General features: G+C 36.5%; 1 protein-coding gene across 1 annotated transcript in view; it reads left to right on the top strand.

The window, feature by feature from the left end:
• Positions 1-18,001, top strand: part of LOC116720402 (neuronal acetylcholine receptor subunit alpha-7-like) — a 35,589-nt gene extending 17,588 nt beyond the window's left edge. The window contains exons 5-10 of the mRNA XM_032563654.1: positions 5,814-5,893; positions 7,367-7,534; positions 11,287-11,481; positions 11,973-12,059; positions 13,399-13,508; positions 14,735-18,001. Coding sequence (XP_032419545.1) covers positions 5,814-5,893; positions 7,367-7,534; positions 11,287-11,481; positions 11,973-12,059; positions 13,399-13,508; positions 14,735-15,334 — 1,240 coding nt within the window. The 3' untranslated portion in view covers positions 15,335-18,001. The remainder of the gene's footprint in view (positions 1-5,813; positions 5,894-7,366; positions 7,535-11,286; positions 11,482-11,972; positions 12,060-13,398; positions 13,509-14,734) is intronic.
• The last annotated feature ends 2,823 nt before the right edge of the window (positions 18,002-20,824 follow it).

The following is a 20,824-nucleotide window of genomic DNA, read 5'->3' as shown; positions in this document are numbered from 1 at the left end:
ATTACTGTCAACATTTTGTAAGTTTGGCTTTTATATCCTGCCCCTTTTACTATAATTAAACAGTATTTCAGTGCAAACAGTTAGTGTCAAAACTCAGCAACAAGTAATTTAATCTGAGTACAAATCCAGCTGTTCTGTGAAAGCCTCAGAGGTTTGTTAGAGAACATTAGTGAATAAACAGCATCATGAAGGCAGAGGAGCACAAACCACCATGACAGGATCCCAAATTGAGCCTTGAAAAACTGGTGATATATTTTTTTTAAATTAAGAAAATGTAATGATCATATTTGAAGTTTGCCACAAGTATTTTATGAGACACCTCCCAACACATGCACCAAGATGCTCTAATTATTTGAGATCAAAACCCAAATCTTTGGCCTACATGCAAAACAATATTTGTGGTTGAGAAATGGGCGGATCACACCGGTCTGAACACACATCTCCGTGGTGAAACATGATGGTTGCAACATTATGTTGGGTGCTTTTCTTTATCAGGGACAGAGAAGCTTGTCAGAGTTGCTGATAATAAGGATGGTTCTAAGGATGCGGCTAAATATTTGGAAATGCCAGAAGCATTTAAGTCTGACACATAGGTTCATCTTTTGTTAAGGCAGCCCCAAGTAGATAACCAGACCCAATGGAATGGGTCAACACCGGTCATCAACTGAAATAGATTCTGCTCAAGATTGGTCTACTAATCCAATAAAATTTTTAGATGTGCAAAGCTGGTAGAAACATTCACCCAAAAACCTGCAGTTGTTAAAGCAGTGAAAAGGGATTCTACAAATTATGATTTCAGGTGAGCATATTTTTATTTTATTTTTTAAATTGTGTATCATAATTCTTCCTTTTTGCAATTAAACAGTACTTTGTGCTGTTCTACGACATAAAACCCAATATATGTAATTGTAAAATGGCAAAAAAGAATAAGGATATGAAAAAGATATGAAAATGTTAGAGTTGTCATTTTGCAATCCAAAAGTTATGGGTTTGATTCCAGTTTCCTCATTCGCCTAGCCAAGGTATTTAACCCCACGTTTTCCTGCCAGTCAACATGTCATGAATGTGTGTGTTGGTGAGTGAATCTCTAAGGTGAAGCAATCTGAGTGGTCAGTATGACTTGAAAAGCCCCATATAGATTCAGTCCATTTATCATATATGTGTATTGCACAAGATGTTAAGGCTTTGATTCTGTCTGTCAGGCTGCATGTAAAATTGAAACCTCTGGAGAGCTGAACTGTGAAAATCTAAAATTACTTAACAGAAAGTCATCTGTCTGCACAGCTTAGAGGAGTTTAGACGAGCACCAAACATCATAAATCCTCAGGCTCGGTGGTGTTTGAGGTTTTTTCTATGAAGGACCTAAGAGGGTGACTTCTTGTATCCGCTTGTGCGTATAGGAAGAAAGTTGCTGCTGTCACCTGAGCACTTTTCTCTGTGCAGCTTATGATCAGCTTCTTCACACCTAAGATCAATCTTACAATAACTCCTCTGGTAGAAACATGTGGGATGAGTATGTAGGAGCTTTGAGAAATTGAGGCTCTTGGACGTAACACAGTTGTCCTGTTTGCTCCATGGCTCATTATTTCTCTAAACCCAGCAGAATGAACACTGAGAATAGTTCCATGTCTCTAAGGATCTCAAACACTTGACAGTTTAATGCTTTGTGTCTGTGTTAGCACATCAACAACATTGCTTCCAGAGTGATTTGAGAGACAATGATGGGTGAAGAGGCAATCCCTATAGAAAATCGAATGGCTCAGATGTAATGCCCTGGTAAAACACAATCTCCTGATGTGTGTTGATGTGCAGTAGATGTGTCTGTGCATAAAATGTAAATAATAGTTTCTTTATGGACTTGGTAGACTATCTGTGACTTTATCCGGTGCTACTTTTAGAATATGTAATATATTTGGGTGAAATTACCATCCAAATGCAAAAAAGCATGTTACTTAATGCGTGCTTTTTTGCGTGTCTGTTTTTTATTTATTTTTTATTCAAAAGCCCTCTTCCAAGAAAAAAGATTACTATAAAGAATAATCCATTTAGTCTAAGAACTAGTTCATTACATGGGGATTCAAAGTATTCATGATGGCTTTATCCAGAATCTCTAAGATGCTGCCTTTTCTGTCCCTTAAGATCTTGGAGTTCAAATTCATGCACTCCCGTGTGCAGACTACTCAGACTGCATTTACTCGTACTAAAGCAAAACCAATCTCTAAAGACTTCACTTAAATCAAATTGTGACTGCCAGACTCCTCACTAATTTAAACAAAAGGCTAAATTTAACCTTAGTTCTTACTTTAATTACAGTACTTTTCTGGGGGCTTCCGTATAAAGCTTTAGTTAGAATTGTTAAGGATTTGAAATTGCTCCTTACTGAGTACATAAAGTTGCCCTCAAGCTGATTCTTAATTAATTGTCATTTGTGTTGCTGTATCTGAAAACACTATTTATGTTTATTCAAAGGTGAAGAAATAAATAATGTTTTGTATAAAATATGAAGGATTGTCATATAAAACATATGTTTATGATTTATGATGGATGCACTGCTAAAAAGTTTGTACTGGAATGAAAGGCATAAAGCACACAGAGTGCTAAGGTCAAAGTTACTGCTTGCTGTGAAGTCTCCATGTTGTTTTACCTGATCAACTTGAGCTGAGTTCATTGACGTACATGTCTGAGTTGTGACACATACTGCAGAATTATTTTTGACGTGTGCAAAGGTTCCTTGGCAACCAGAACCAGCTGGAGATTACATTACATCTAAAAAGGATGAGAACCTTGAGGCACAAAACAAAAAGGCCATAATGCAACAACGGTATAAGTGTTTATCCTCATAAATTTCTATACTCTTATTTAAAAACACAAGCCCGATGCCCCAACATTCTTAACAAGGACTTGGTCTATTCATTGTCATTGACAATCCTGTTCAGATTAATCACTACTGGCAATCTTTTGCATCATTCATCTTTGGTTTCTACTGTTTCTGACTAGTTACTAATCAGCTTTGGTCAACTTCCATCAGGGCCTTAAAAAAACACTTGTTTTAAGAGACAAAATCCGTAACAGATTAAATTAATGCTAGTTTTTATACATGTGATGTTTTTTTATACTGGCTATAGTTGCTATCTACAGTACTTGTCAAATGAACACAGGAGGAATGGGGGCTATCAGTAAGTTCCTAAAAATTAAACAGGTAATGGTAAGTTATTTCCTCCAGCATGTTTAATAATTCACTGCTGTAGAAACTGAAGCTTTTCTGAGCTTTAAGTCCCTCATATACATCAGACCTTTAGATGCTTCGCAGTGTTGTAGTGTTACTCGACTTTGTTATCACCACTCTAAGGGCTTATAGATATTTATTTGCCTTTGCTTTTTGCTTGAATCATTGACAAAATACGCTTAAATTTTGTCAATTTTAGTTTTGCATTTTCGCCTAAAACAAAAAAGCTCCTCTCTGGACATATTGGCCTGATATTAGAGTCATAATCCTTAACATGGCTTAATTATTGACTTTGATTTAACTGAGTATCTTTAAAGTCAATTATTTTCTTATTGATTCTCTCGAAATGTTAATTAGTTTAACAACTATAAAGGTTATAATAAAATGGAATTTTGGTAAATTAATGTATTTTGGCTAAATAATAATAACATCTGAAAAACTGCAATTACAGTAATTGAATATCACAATATTCCATTTTTTTTACCTTTAGCGTCTTGACCATGAGTAACACGCATACCAAAAAGTGAAGGTTTACCAAGCCACCCATATTATAAGCATGGAAAATCTGCCAATATTTTGCTTATTTATGTTCCCAGAGTGACAGCAAGTTGTGCAACTAAACGTTCAGCAAGGATTAGTTGCACAAATACCTGTAAATCACTCTCCGATTCAGTTCCTTTCCTATAGATCTGTCAATGTTTGCAGTAATTATAAGTCACGAAAACCAAGATTTGTGTAAGATCCAAGCATTAGGTACTCTGGGGAATATTTGATCTACAATAGCATTTATAATCTGCTGTGTTGATTCTAGTTCTTAGAATTAGTTTAATGTTAACTGTATTTGGTTCTGCTCCTGATAAAGTGGCTAAACGCTCTGATTTGCTTTCCAGTCCACACATTAGGTAAAAACATTCAAAATGCCATTACAAGGCTAAAACCTAATATAGCTCATTCATTCGGGACATTAAATGAGAATGATGGTAGTAGTTTCACTGCTCTTTCTCAACCTCTTTGCCTTTCAGCCCTACGCTAGGTGAAACAAGCGATTAGATTTAAATGATGGATTTAGAGGTTGTAATTTGATGTTGAGCAAAACCACATGACCAAAATTGATGTTCTACCTGTCGGGCTAAAAGCCTTTGGGGGGAAGTTTAAGTACGGCCATCATATTCTTTCGCTGCCAGTAATTGGTAGAAATTTACTAACAGAGAGTAAGAAATGATGGGTTGAGGCAAGCTAGTCTCTGGATTTGGATAAGCATTCAATCATTTCTTGAGCTGGAGTGCTTTCAGTCATCACTATTTTTTAAAGTTTTGAGCCAGAGCACACCAACCTGTACTCTTTATCATACTTGGAAAAATAAAAGTAAGGCTTTATTGGCTGTCTACCTCTATATGCAGCTTGTTTCTTTAGATTTTCTCCTGCCTATTTGTCTGGAATCTATTGACACGATGTGACATAATGGGAACATACACATTTTTCGTTTGTTACTATCAAAATCTGAAAAAAATAATAATTGGATGTTTGCATGAATCTGTTCAAGATTTTGCTCTAATGTCACTAGAATCAGGAAATGACTGATTCTAGTGACAGAATCAGTCATTAGAATGACTGATTCTGTGAAAGAGGGGGTTATGAAATGCTGTGAAACTCCTCAAAAATCAACATTTTAACAATCCCATGTTGTCTAAAATGTCACCAGTTTCAGTTTTACATTTTTTTAAAGTTTAGTCATTTTCCACAGTACACTGAAACCATGGTTCAACTGAGGTACATTTAATTGCTTATATTGAATCAGAAGTGGGCAACAGCTATCTTTATAGCCTTTATTATTCACTCCTTATGTGGAGTCGCTTTCTGAAATGTCAGGCTATTTATTTTTTGAACAAGCCATGTCTATTTTATTTCCTAGGCTTGTATTGATTTGCAGAGACCCTGCCAATAATGCTGCAAGAAGAAACACAAACTGACTGAAAATTCATCACGCCAAGGCCCAAGTTCATCAGATGTCATCCATTTATTTAATTTGGTAAAGCGATGACACCTAACAAGCTGCTAAAGCTGCAAATGTGAAGATGTTTTCTTTATTTAGGGTGAATGCATTCCAGTCAAATGTCTGTTCTTTTGAAACCAGGCTTGATAGCTCATTAAAAAAGTTAAAACTTCAGACTTTCAGGAAACACTTCTGACATAATGTAGTGTTAAGCTATGATTACAATCTGGATAATTACAGCTTCTGTTTAATTTTAGACTCAATCTGAAAAGAAATATTGGATGTTTTGTTAGTTTATGAGACATCCAATCTTTGCCTTTTTCTCTGTGACAAGTGGCTTTAAAGCACTCTGCAATGTTTTGCACTCATCATTGTAATTAAACACTGCATAACTGTAGCTGTGGTAATCCTCCTCCTCCTCATGTCACCTTCAGACTCACATTCTGTTTTTTGTGTTTTTTTCTTTTCTTTGCATCTTTGACTTTGCAGCTTACTCATTATTTTATCTTTCTCCATAATGTTGTTTCCTGAGTTGCTGTTCAGACTTGCGGTTGCCATTTAAAGTCGTTCCTAATTTATCTTCTCTAACTCTAGTGCCGATGAGAGATTTGACGCCACGTTTCATACAAATGTGCTGGTTAATGCATCAGGAGCCTGCCAATACATCCCACCAGGTGAGATATTCCACATGTTATGTATGGCCTGTCTCCGAGTTGTATTTATAATCATAGATAAGAAATTTAGATAAATTATATTACTTTATAATATAATTTATCTATATTATAGATAAATTATAATATAATTTATAATATAACAACAGATATTGTTATAATTACAATATGCATTGTTATTATAATGTTATTTATATTGTTAATAAATAACAATATCCATTGTTACACAATCTTTTTTTTCACTCTGCACTCCTGGGATAAGTTGAGAAATTTTTTTCTTGAGAGTCGGAAGTACATTTTATTGTAACTTATTTTCCTTTAAATTCTGAGGTTTTAAAATTAATCCCAGCATACAATGGGAAAACACTTCTAAATGACTTTTAACTACATTATGCAAACCTCTTCACTTATACAATGTCTTTACAGTCTTATATACATCTCTGTCTCAGTAGATTCACATATCATTGAAACTAACAAAAACTAAAACCAATACATTATTTAGCAAATGTTATCTTAATCAATTATAACATTTGTACTTAGTGTAACAATCAATCGAGTAAAAAAAAAAGAAAGAGTTTCACACATAAATCTTTGCTCAGTGATAAATATGTCCATATATTTTTAAGTTGAGTCACTTACTAATTGGTCACGGCTCTTTTTTAAAAATTAGTTCATCAATGTGGTTTGACATGGCAAAGAGGCAAAACGCCAAACCAGATGTTGGTTGAAGAGGGAACACATGGCAAATTCTGCCAGCATCTCCATTAATGCTTGTCAGCAAAGGAGACCACGAAGTGTAATAAAACTTCCTGGTATATGACTGCACCGACTTTAAACCTCGGAAAACACAGCTGATGAATAACAGCAGAAGACATGGCTCTATAAATTATTGACTGTGGAAACTTCACACTGGACCAAGAGCAACATGGATTCTGGCCTCTCTGTTCTTCCTCCAGCCTCTGTGGTGTAGATCTTCAAATGACGTGTAAAAATACAATGTTATCTGAAAAGGAGACTTTGGTCCAATCAGTAAGAATTTAGTTTTCTTCTGACTGTTCACTCAACTTCCCCTCAATAGGTTTATTTCTTAATGGCTTATGACCATCAATGACAATCTGGTGAACAAGTGAGACCGCGGTCTTCTCCACGATTGAGTAGGTCATATGTTTCTGTATTGAACATCTCTTTTACTTGGCCTTATTTAAAGTAATATTCTAAGAAATGTTTAATAAGCAAGTAATAACCATTCAAATCAAACCAAATAAACACCCATTAAATTGTATTTTTCTGAATTTTACTTTTTTTGAATTAATAAAAGTTTTTTAAACATTTCCTAATTTATTGAGCTCCACCTGTACCTTACGAAACAAAACTGTTTAAGTGACATTTTTAGCGCAAGAATAACCACTGTGCGAAAAATAAAAAATAAAAAAACTCTTGGGTGAAAAATAAAAGTTCTGTACTTACTCCTTTCAGGTATCCTGAAGAGTACATGCTATATTGATGTCCGGTGGTTCCCATTTGATATCCAGAAGTGTGACCTGAAGTTTGGCTCTTGGACCCACAACGGCTGGCTCCTGGATCTTCAGATGATGGATGTGGACATTTCTACATACATTCCCAACGGAGAGTGGGACCTCGTAGGTAAGAAAAGCAAAAAAAGCAACTTAATTCAGTTTCTGTATTACACCTATTTATACATTTTTCTTTTTTGAGGAAGGTATTTTGAGAGGAAGTTGAATGTTTTGAAAAACAACCTGTCTATAAAATTAACAGGTACTTTATTTGCTATATTTATCCCAAAGAGAAATTAAATGTTGTCGCTCATAATCCATGTAATGCTGTCAACAGGAAGAATCTCTGGTAACAGCCAGCCTTGCAACAAATCTGAAGAGGCCTCTCACTGAAGACATTTGCTGAAATTACATGATTAAATTTGATGTTGAGTGTAATTTAATTATATTCAACATTTGAGCAGCAGAGACTATATTTAACATTAACGTGTCCTGAATGACACCATCAGTTGTAGCTAAGCAAGCACTGCTAAACCACAACATTTGTTTTTTGTTGCTCCTCTTTAAATCTGTCTGGCCGTGTCATTAGAAAGCTGAGCAGAGAGACTTTGGCATTTTTGATTGATGGAAGAGATGGTTTGAACTTCCTCCTTCTCCGTCTGTTGTTTGGTTCTATTCTGTAACCATGAAGCCTTTTTTCAACTCCTCTCAACATGGGGAAAAGGCTTCCTCCATGAAGCCTTTTTTATTCAGGTATTATTTGAATTTTCTGTATGCTACTCGGCTGCTTGCAGTTGAAAAAAGCAACACCTTGTGGCATTGATTACACAACACCGCAACTGTCCGAAAATAAAAAATTAACAGCAAAAATCCATCCAGCTGCACAGCATCCTAAACCAGAGGGAATAATTGTTCAAACAAAAAAAAAGTGAACAAAAGTGGAAAGAGAACAAATCAGAACTAACATAGCAGAGCTACTCTAACATGCTGCCACCCTGGTAGAGTAGCCATTCTAATACAATTCTAATACCCAAGGATAATAAACAAATATTTTATTTAGTACACTTGGCTAACAAGACTCTGACTGTGATTTTCAGCCTTCACAAATAGTTTCTAGCATCCTTTAAGCTGTGAGATTTCCAGTGAGTATCAAAGAGCTGAAACAGTGCTTCAGAGTTGGTCTGCCTTTAAGGTAACCCAACAGATTGGACACAAAGTTTCAGAATCGTCATTATTAAATTAAGAGGGACCTTCAGACAAAATGTTCTGCCTGTCTTCAGATATTGTTTTGACAACCAACTGCAAAACTTGCCAACACTGAAGAAATTGACTTAAAGCTTTATTTTTCTACGTTTTCTTTTTGTTAAAGAAAAAAGAAAGTAGAGAAGATGAAAAAGAAGAAGATGGAGAGCTACCAACTTGCAAAGTTCCCCAGTCCCTGTTCAACCAAAAGTGATCCACACGTGAATATTTTTAACCACCCAGAGAGTTTTCTTCCTGTATTAATTTGTTAAGATTTCCTGCTTAGATCTTAAAATGATTCTCTGTTTGCTTTGGGGGAGGTTGCATAGCTTCCTTACAGATAACAGAGGAAATATTGAAGCCATTGCTTAAAGGTGAAAAGGGCGCGCCAACTGTAATCATAAAAAACCTTGGCATCTTTTTGCAGGGTTATATTTACTTAGTTTTTAATTACTAAATATTTTGTCACATTTAATGAAGTAAAAGCAAACATTGAAATAGCACAGTTCTCAAAAGATTTCTATAAAAGTGTAGAAAAACAAGAAATTACTTTTAGTGAAAACAGACTATTTTCACCCATCATTCATCAAGGTTAGTCAGGAATCTGTTGCATCTCAATATTTGATCAATTTTTATATTGTGTGCTTGGCAATGCTCATGTAATGACCAAACCACCTTTTACAAAATACACTTTTGTTTTTTTTCTTTTCTTTTTTTTTATTAACCAGCCCACTAGAGTCATCTTTTAAGGAGAGAGAAGTGTAAAAGTGAAGAAAGAGAAACAGCATAGCTGTAGAAACTGAAAGATGAGACTGAGACACCCCGGCTCCTCCTCCACATGTTAATTGCAGTCATGAATTTACTTTACTGCCCTGACAAGTTATTATTTTTATCATTTGCATTTTCAGAAGTTGGATTCAATTCTGTTAAATTTAGTGGTAATCTAGTGTTTTATTTTCAATGAGAAAGCAGGTTTTTTCACAGATGTTATTCTCACTATATATATATATTTTTTTATAATTCTCTTGGAGAATTTAATACTTCAGGACTCTTGTACTTGTAGCAACATCTATTGTGAATTGCATACTTTGATGTGTTCAGAACAAAACCTTGTTGTTGAAACACTTTGGTAAATAGAAGCACATTAAGAAGAACCTTTGTGAACATTGACCCTGAAATTGTACCGAAGTTTTTACTGAAACTCTTCTTCTCCATTCTGCAACCAAATCGACACATGGGAGTCTCTGTAAACGAAGAGTGACATGTTAAAAAGGCAGATCCTATTCAGCAGTCCTGTTTACCTTGGCTGGGACGCACTGTTGTTAACGCAGCTGCCTTTTCTTTCTGCTATTTTCTCTGTCCATGGGAAATGAAAGATGTCACATAATCTCTTTCTCAATTTTTGCTTGTCAATGGCCAAGAGAAGCAGGACAAAGATGCAAGCATGGACTTGCACACAAATTGAGCTCTCCTAGCTGGCCCCAGAAATGTGTGTGTGAGTGTGTGGGGAGTATTTTGGTTTGTATGAGGTGACAGCTGGTCCAGCAATGGCTCACTTAATTCAGAACAGTCAAGGGCCAAACTTCCCTGGAACACAAATCATCCCGGTGCTTCAGAACAAACCACGCCAGTGTCAAAGCCGACGAACACACACACATTATCGATCTGAATCTGCAAGTCTGCAGTCCATCAGTTTAATAGGTGGCGAACAAAAGCTACTTCCTTTCAGAACCAGGTGACAAACTTTGGACGAAATAAAATTAGATCCATTCAATTTATTTAAATTTAATTTCTGCAGGAAATCAATTTTTAGTCAGACACTTGATTTCTGTTTATAGACTGCTGCTGACCGTTTCAGACAAGAGTCTCACACACAGAGTATAAATATTAAAACGTGAGAAAAGGTTAAAAATTGTTGATATGGGTGGTCTGTCATGTCCAACACATAATCAAATCTGCAGCACTTCAGCTTGATTTTGAATCAAAACTGATTGCTAATTGTGGTCCAGACAACTCATCTAAAAAACACAGCGAAGTGATTAATACGCATAGTTTCATTATTTCACCATCATTTCAAAGTGCAGTACTTGTACTGTTATCTTGTTCTTTTGATTGAAATTGGCACTCAAAATCTACACACACACAGTTTCATACACAGTCTAAAACAAATTCACAATCTTGTTTTGGCACATCTGTGACATGAGGTCATTTTCCTTTCTGTTTCAAGTTTGACAAAAACACAGATAAACTTTGCAAATAATAATTTAGAAAAGAGATGGACACTTTCTATCTGGAAATACTGTCACTGCTTTTAGTTTGCGTCTGCTAAAGATGATAATATTAAGGTTAGCAGTATGCTACACTCTGAGCAAACCTAAAGAGAAAGTTAATCCAGGACCAACCCCAACATCAGAAGCTGGACTTTGGTGCAAAACCTGTATAAGTTTTTTTTTTTTTTTTTCCTTTGTTTGTTATTGCCTTTAGATAAATGCTTTCTTTGAAGCATTTCTGTCTGTAAAGGTAAAAGAGAACAACATTCTGACCTTTCTAGCCATTCTACAATCTTTCTTCAACGAATTCCAATATGTCCAGTTTGTTCAACCTCCGACTTTATCGCCTTCTCATCTTTTTGTCCTCCAGGTGTGCCTGGAAAGCGCAACGAGTTGTACTATGAGTGCTGCAAGGAGCCCTACCCTGATGTGACGTTCACCGTCACTATGCGACGCAGGACTTTGTACTACGGCCTCAACCTGCTCATCCCCTGTGTGCTGATTTCTGGATTGGCCCTTTTGGTTTTTCTGCTTCCAGCTGACTCTGGAGAAAAGATCTCACTGGGTACAGGCCGAGACCACACACCAGTACAGCCTTAAACACTGAAACAATCCTACACTAACACAAGAGGAGACTGACTCATAAACTTAGACTAGAATATACTTGTACACCTTCCCTACCTCAACAGCAGGTCTCAGTGGTGTTTCAGAGCCATCTATTTGTCGTTTTCCTATGCTAATACTGACATTAAAGATGTAGATTAGCATTCAAGGTGGTCGTTCATTGGCAGATGAATAAAAAGTCGATCATAAGCACAGCACAAGACAATTACGGGAACCTGAAAACGCCAGCTTGATTTTAAATGGCACCTTGTGAGACAGGGTCAAATTAAATGAAAACCACAAACACTCCAAGATAAATGTACCTTTTTTTTTCAAACCTGTGATTATGTCAGAAGTTGCATTTATTTTTAGGTCTTATAAGTTAATAATTAGCAGAAAAGCAGACAGACAATGACAGCAGTCCGCCAATGTGGTTTCATCTTCTTTCTCTAGGTATTACTGTGCTGCTTTCTCTAACGGTGTTCATGCTGCTTGTTGCAGAGATCATGCCCGCCACTTCAGACTCTGTTCCCCTAATTGGTAAGACATCCTTTGCCGGTAATTAATGCTCATTAAAAGAAAAGGGAGATAGAAAAATGATTTGCAAGTGTACCACTTTCCAAATTAGTGAATTCTCACTAAATAGCAATCATCAATTAACCTAGTTTGGTAGATGCAAGGAAGATTTTGAAAGATAATCAAGTTCATTAAAAAAAAAAAAAAAAAAGTTGGGATGTGCCAAGAAATTGCATGTTAGTCATTAAGCTATTTAAAAATTAGTCAAAGGAATCAGAGATTTAGGAAAATATTTTATATGTCCAGGTCAGTCAGTGACTTAGTTGGTCTGCTGCAGAAAGACTTATCATAACACAGCATATTTTCTAGGTTTATCTTTTTGAGCTTTCCGCATTATGTAATATAATGGATTTTGTGAGTTTGACATATTCTAGGACATGTAAACAGAGACTTCCAAATAATGTCATCTATGTATGAATTTTTTACTTGTCTTTTGACTGACATGGGAAGCAGATAAATTTGTTACTGGAAGGTCAAAGCATTATAAAAACCATGTATAGGTAATCTACCACAGAATTGTGATTTCTTCATCTCCAACACAATAACATTTTACATGTTTTTTTTTTCTCTCTCATATTTGAGTCTCTACAGCCTAGAAAGCGCCACAACAATTTTCTTCCAATCAGACTTATAGATCTTTTGTCACAACAGTCTAACAGAACATTTTTTCCACTGGATGAATTGTTGTAACCGTGGAAAAGATGTGCAGGTGTAAGGTGGATGTTTTATTGTTTCTGCAGTATCTGGAGATTATGCTCATTGCTGGAGACAAACATTGAGTTGCGCCGTGTAAGACTGTGCTGACGCACACACGAGCAGACAGGACGGTGGGCTGAGAGATGAGAGGGAACACAGCAGATAAAATAGTTGCTCTGCATCATCTGGTAGCTCGGTGATGGAAAACTAAGCCATTAGCAAAGTTTCCTTCATGATGTGTGAGCTCACTGCAGAAAAAAGTAGAACTGATGTTCAATGGGAATCCATCTGATGGGGTTTCATCCAGTTTCTACTTGTGGTTTAATATGGAAATGTATGATAATTGGATTAGTCTGGATAGCTGCGTAACAGAAACTGCATTAAATCCACGAAGACAGGGTTCTGCAAATCAACATCTATCATACTCTATTTCATTTCTTTATGTCTCTGTCTTTATACATTTCGGATAGTTTATTTATGATTTGTTATATATCCACAAAAAATCCCTTCAGTATGAAATTGTGGTGCTAGTTACAAATTATATTAATTGCATTGTTTTCATTACCCTTAGCGGGATGTATGATGTAAATGTTTTGTTTACTTTCAGCACAGTACTTTGCCAGCACCATGATGATTGTGGGCTTGTCTGTAGTGGTAACAGTCCTGGTTCTTCAGTTCCACCACCATGATCCCAGAGGGGGGAAAATGCCTAAATGGGTAGGTTAAAGGTGCTCGTGAAAGTAAATAGATATGAAAAGTCTAAAATAAAGTATTACTGCCTTTCTGAAAAACGTTTTGTGAAGGTTCGGTTCACAAAGATTTGAGTCACTCAGATTTCCTTTGTTTTATTTCTTATCATGTTTCTGCGAAACATTTGGGAATTATTGAGTTGTTGGGATGGATAATTATGATGCACATGATGTATCTAAAATAGTAGTTTTAACTATGAAACATTTCTATGCTCTAATTAACTAAAGTGAATATTTGGCAGTTTTTTGTTACCGACTACTCAAAGCATTTTTTCACAAGTTACAGTTTTTCTATCCACACCTATACAATGCACTTCAGTATATTGTTGGGTGAGCCTGGAATTAAACTCACAATCCTCCAACAAGCCAAAACTAATCCTTCCACTCAGCCACAGAGAGCCATAAAAATCTGTTTAAAGCCATTTTCTGCCTCGCTTTCTTCTCTTTGCACTAAATCCCAACATATTGAATGTGTTACTGCAAGTGTGACCTGTGCTTTATTGTTCTGGTTTCTTTTTTGATCTCCTAGATGGGAACTTGATGTATGCTTGGAATAATTTCAACAGACCAGTCATAATTTTCTACAAATGTGGGCATGATGTGCTGCTTTTTATATCTTCAACCCCTCTTCATGTTGACAGTTCTATTTAAGGGATTTCTTGATTCCACATGTTTTGCAGTAACCAGAACTGAGAGCAGCTAGAAAAACTTAAAGGGGTAGGGCAATGTAAAATCAACTTTTTTGAGCTTTATATTTAATGACATAAATTTCTGATCAAGAACATACCTGGAGTGTTGCTTTGACTATTTCATGCATCTTTGAGAAATCCTTCAATCTGACTGGTTGCAAGGACATTTGGGTACATTTTGGGTATATATAGTATTTTATAACATCTGAAGGTAGTGCAGTAACTTCACTGTGCTATAAAATGGCTATTTGGCTGGAAAATACATAATTCTGCCCCTTTGAGCAAACCAACATAGCTAATCATAGTTAATTTTGTTATATTTTAACATACAGTCAGTTTGATTTGATAGCTTTTTTCTCCCAAATAAATTGAATATTTTAAAAATTGCCTTTTATATTTACTTCGGCTATTGTTTTCTGATAGCATATTTTTTGATTATCTGGAACATAAACATTTTTATGCCTGTTTTGTCCTTTCTTTAAACTCCCATATTCCCGTCAACCAGATCCGTGTGATTCTTCTGAACTGGTGCGCTTGGTTCCTCCGCATGAAGAAGCCCGGGGAAGAAAATAAGCCAGCAGTGGGCTCCAGTAACCCTCCAACGTACAAATACTCTCACTCTCCTCCGCACCACACCAGCACCACCAGCATCCAGATGAGCACGATACCAGGGCAGGCCCAGTCGACCACAACCAACGGCAACATGAACCTGTACTTTGGCTACCACTCCACAGGAACAGACAACCCCGCCTTCCCACCGAGCACCGACTCAGGCCTGGTGACATGTGGCATCGGCGGTGAAGGAGGCGGAGGAAACCACCTGAGTGGCTCCTCCCAGCCTGACATCCACTCGGACCACACACGGACAATGCTGCTAGAGCAGATCCCGGAAATCTCCCTCATCCTGGAGGAAGTGCAGTACATCGCCAGGCGCTTTCGAGACCAGGACGAAGGGGAGGAAATCTGCAGCGAGTGGAAGTTTGCCGCCGCTGTGGTGGATCGCTTATGCTTGGTGGCCTTTTCGCTGTTCTCCATCATCTGCACCTTCACTATACTCATGTCGGCTCCAAATTTCATTGAGGCCGTGTCAAAAGACTTTACATAAAGCTAATTTCTTGCCACTCTGAGAAGGAGAAGGAAAATTGCTTCAGAAAGAATCCAAACATGTTGGTATCTATACTATAACAGAGATCCTGAACTACTTCTAGTTAAAGCCTCACAAGCTGATACACTGTACATAAGGTCTTATTGTGTCGTGGCACTTTTCTTTGTGCATTTTTTCAAGATTGTTTTTTTCTCTTTGAGGTGGCTTTCCTAACATCATGCAAATAGTAAGATGTTGATGCTTGATGCTATTGTTAATAGTGTAGAAACTCACTTTGATGCACTTTTCACATTTATCCCTAACACTCCACCTCGTTTACCTGCCACTGCTGTGACGTCACGTCTTATCAGAGTAGCCTCCTCACAATCCTTCATTTTTCTGTTTTCCCTCACATCCCTTTGTTTATCCATGATTACAAACTTTCAAAGAACGTTTCTCACATCACAGTCCTGGTCTGCATTGTAGTTATTGTAGTTTTTCTTTTACATTTTTAGATACACAACACAATACTGCTCATTTGTTGAGAATGGATATTTTTTTGCTGTTTGTTCTGTAAATTAGGCTGCAGCACCATATTAGTTTCCGCTTGAATCTACCTGTGAATTCCTTATTCAGTCAGATATTATGGATATATGTATTTTTTTATTAAGTGGAATTCCTATTCAGATTTTAATGATCCAAGTTAAATTAGAATCCATTCACATATGATAGTTGGGAGTACAGTACAGTTGTGAACACACTTGAGATGGATTCCGTAAAGACCCATTAAGACCCCAGTAGGAGGTTGGCTGGACTATTGTATTTGCATTAGTTTGGCCAGTCCTTACTGGGACAAACTGACTCAATTCATACATTGAAACTCAGAGGATTGCTGACCACATGGATGCCTGAGTAAAATGGTTGCTGGAGTAACTGAACTAGAGTATATGATGTTACAGAAAAATAAGCAAACATATTGATGCTCTGTTTCTTGCTCAATGATATTTACACATTTTTATTTGTTTTTTTTTTGTTTTTGTCTGATCTGATAACACAAGACGTACTTTGTGACGTCTTCTGACGTCACAAAATGACACCTGACATCCCAGGTGTCATTTTCAGCTACTCTGTTTTCAGCAGAACCAGCCAGGACGTATGATACTACCAGGTCTGGACAGCGCCTGAGTCTTTCTTGACTAGCACATCAGCACCACTGCTAGTTAATTTAAGAACCTTGAAATTACTTCCAACCTCTCTCCCGTATCACTGCTGGATTTTTAATTTACTACATCTCCCTTTGCATTTCTAGTCCGTCTCATTTCTTCTTTAAGTATTAATCTTTTGAGTCGCTCTGTGAGCAGCTCAAACCAAGGTTCTGTATCCACAAATGTAATGAGAAGAATTTTATCAGTGTGGGTAAAAGTCATACTTAATTGTGACTTTGCAGTTTTTCAAATTGTAAAGATATTTCTTTTTCAATCCATTTACTGACTATATTTAGTGTGATTAGCTGAATCACTTGGTTAGTGACTTACGTTTCTCACTAAGCATATCCCCTGAAGGTTGAAGTGTTTGTTGCATACTGTGTTATATTTTGTCACATGCTGTCAAAAATTCATGATATAAAAGAAACAACTTTTGACTAAAAGACAAGATTTTAAATGAGTTTTGAGGAAAAGGTCAATCCCATTGACATCATATTTGGCCTAAATCTTTTGTTACAAAAAAAATAGCAAAAGACAAACCCTTTGCTAACAAACCCTTTGCTAATCTCTCATGCAACACGGATTACCGGGTGACTGATGTAGAAGATTTAGGGTAAATCCGATTTTTTTTTTATTCCCCAATCGCCCTCTCTGATCCTGAGTGGCATAAGACAAATATATTTCAGCTTGTCATGCACAAAGGTGAACCTCAGATGTGGGATTTTACCATGACTGGAGATGTAAGCGACACTGATGAGGAACAAAAGCATCATGACCCAGCACAACTGCTGCTGCAGTAGATTAAGTACCATTACATTAAATCAATGGACCAAGAGCAGACAGAGCCTTGCCACCTGATGATTAACATTTATGCTTTTTTGGATTTGCAAATGTGCTGTCCTCTCTGCCAATAATGCACACACTGGAAATGTGAAGACATGTACGTAGAGCGTTGTCGACGACTATGTTTCATTTTTGATGTGACTTTGAAAAACGATGAAGCCTATTGAGAAAAGACTTAGAATTTTTTCTGGGAATTTAAATATTAAACTGTCTTAAAGGTAAGTTAGGCCAGAATGTCTCAGTCTACAAGCAACCAGCACAGGTTTTGTTTCTCACTGCCAGTTTGATGACAATATAAGCAGAATAGTTGTTGAGACATCAACTTTGGCTTTGGAATATCTTTTTGCAACAAAAGCATAGATTTCATCCAGAGTTGAAGTTTACCTTCAGGATGAAGGAAGGCTTTAGGTAAAATAAATGGTAAAAGTTTGATATTTGACACAGAAAATGCTGAACTGCCCCAAGGAGGATGATATTATTTAATTGTACTTTCAACCAGAAATATATGCTGTTCATATTGTGTGTTTTTATTTGTAGTCGGTGCCTCTTATCAGTATGCATAATTCTCCTTAAAAGATGTTCACAAAACCTCACTGTACATGCCTATTTTATGAGAAATAAACAAAAACTGACAAAACTATTGTGTGGCTGCTTTTTGTGTTTCTAGGCAGCAAACTGGTTTCTTTTTGTCCCAAAATCTCTGGGTTGTTAGCAAGTAACTTCTGTCAATTTTTGGGGGAGGATGGGTTGTAAAGTCACAGAGAGCCTTATATTAAAAGATTTCACATAAGTTATGTACAATCTACAAAAATCTCATGCACAATTGATTATATGTGCAAAAGTGGTGTTTTCCGGCCTATTTAGATTAGGATTTTGCATGTGCTGGCTGTGTTAATGGAAGAGAAGCAATACATATGTTATAAATACAGTATGTCCCTGATGCCAACAGTCATTTCACACACAATGGGTTAAATACTGCAAACAAGAAAAAGAAGTAAGCTTTCAGTTTATCCAGGTTCTTACTAAATTACTCCTGCCCATTATATTTTGTATTGTTACAATAACAATCTTCCTCGTCCTTACTGGAAATATTTTGTCATTGACAAACAGAAAGTTGGTAATACTTTTGAAATCCTGGAAAATGATTTATTATTTTCTAAATAATTACAAATACAAAGCAGAAAAGCAAAGAATGCATTTGTGTCAACCCTACTGACTCACAAATTGAAAACACACATTCCATGTGAAACCAGCTACAGCTGCAAACCCTGTGAAGTATTTCTCTACCAGACATTCCCATCTGGAGGCTGACATTTTTGCCCATTCTTTGGATAATAATCTAACCTTGACCAGCTTGGATAAAGAGCAATTAGTTTTCAAATCGTGCTACGGATTCTCAATCAAATTTAGGTTTGGACTTTGACTGGGTTATTCTAAAACATGCCTGGCACCAACTCTGCAAGACAGAGTTTAGAAAGTGTGGCTAAGCTAAATTTTTCAGTTTCCAGCATGAGTCATGGGAAGTTAGATACGACTTAAACTACTTAGTGGATCCGATTTTAGGCAAGACATTTGGCATCTTCCACACACAAGCATAGATATATAAAAAAAAAAAAAACAGAGTACACCACACATACTCAAAATGCTTCTCAGCGGAGTGATACCACGTTCGAATTGGCCAAATCCAATCTCAAGGTCCACCACACACAGACAGCTGTTGGTGGCTGGAAGTGCTCCACTCTGTATCAGACCTTGTGAACAGATATGCAAATACAAATCTAGTACTTGTAAACCTGCAAAGAGAGGCAATGCCTTAATTCCTCCCTTCGCTGCAATCTGTCCAAGTTTGCTTTCTCTCTTCTCTGACCTTGATATAGAAAACACCACCTGGGTTCATAAAAGCGCTTATGCAAGAGAGGTAAATATTTTTTGCAGAACTCTATTTGGTGGCAAGGTTGGTCCAAAATTACCTGTGATAGAGCCCTGTGAACAGTTTCTCTAATGTAAATATTACACACCTGATCCAACTTTGGAATTGCTTGAATGTGGAGCAACCGCACTCTGATACATTTCTGGTTCATTTCATAAATTAGCTGCTTGCATCCCAAACAGCACTGCTGTGGCCCTGTAGCCTCAGATGTTATTCTCATTAATTCACCTCGTAAATGGCAGTTCATTACTAAGAACTGTCATGTTAACCATCTTAACAATTTCAGCCATTTAGACTAAAAAAACACTTAGTGTGGTATTTTCAGATTTGTGTGAAGATGGGATTATGAAACCACAAAATTCCACCTTGTAACATCTCAGCTAAAATGAGTTTTAATGAGGCAATCTCAAAAGCCTTCGAAACAAACAAGTCATCCCTACATAGCTTTACGCAAACAGTTACATGACATGTGCCTCCTCCAACAAGTCACAGCTGCCAAATCTGGGTAAAAACAGAAAGTATGTAACAAAGAAAAGTGGAACTGAATGACTAAGACATGAAACAAATAAGATGAGAGGAAAATGTCAGTTTTACTCTTTCATCTTGTATAAAATGATGAAAACAGATCATATCTACTTCATGTTTGACCCTTTCATTTCATATAGAGTAAAACATTATTCTGATAAATGAGATAGAACAAAACAACTAAACACATTTGTACACATTTTTGTATCCTACAGGAACAATTATATTTAACCCCTTACTGCCTGAATTTATTTACAAATATATAAACCATGAATATGATTTCGCTGTCAAACATTTTTGAAAAATCGCAACCTGAGGCCCTGTTTTCATGGGATAAGCATTATCCAGGGGACCCATGCAATAAATAAATTACTCCTTATTGACTGCTTTTTATATGGTGCATTCACATGGGATAACTAAAATGAAACCTTATTTTGCTGAAATTTACTGACATCTCCCAGATATGATGTTAACACGCTGCAAAACTAACTGTAAATTGACTTAATTTACTTAACTGTGAAATTATTCAATTAATTGGCAAAATACTTCTAATATGATCTTTGGTATACAGAACTTATATGAACAAGTCAGTGGTTATAATATTGTCCCTGTTTCATATAAGTAACAATGGTGCATCAAAGATAACAAAATGCCACATTGATATAAAATGTAAACAAAAATGGAGTGGCATTTAGATTCTAGTGGTTTTCTCTTTTTCTTTTGTCATTTTCAAACCTGACCAGTAAATTGTTGTCATGATGTACAAAGTGCATGTAATGCACCTGTTTGTGCTACACATATGGATATACTGACTGGACTGAATACCAGTCTGCTGGGCATGCATTCAGACGGCACCAGCTTTCACTTCAACCAAACCGAGACCTCAGCCTGTTTGCATTTTTGTTCAGCATCAGAGTTTGATTGTGCCTTTACCTCACCTCTCCAAACAAATTGTGCTTTCTATGCAAATGAACTAGAGTTGAATTAAATCTAAACAGGGCTGGTGTG

The sequence above is a fragment of the Xiphophorus hellerii genome, chromosome 5 (genome assembly GCF_003331165.1).
Source record: "Xiphophorus hellerii strain 12219 chromosome 5, Xiphophorus_hellerii-4.1, whole genome shotgun sequence".
Taxonomy (NCBI): domain Eukaryota; kingdom Metazoa; phylum Chordata; class Actinopteri; order Cyprinodontiformes; family Poeciliidae; genus Xiphophorus; species Xiphophorus hellerii.
The sequence above is the reverse complement of the archived record's forward strand: the minus strand, read 5'-3'. Positions and strand labels throughout refer to the sequence as shown.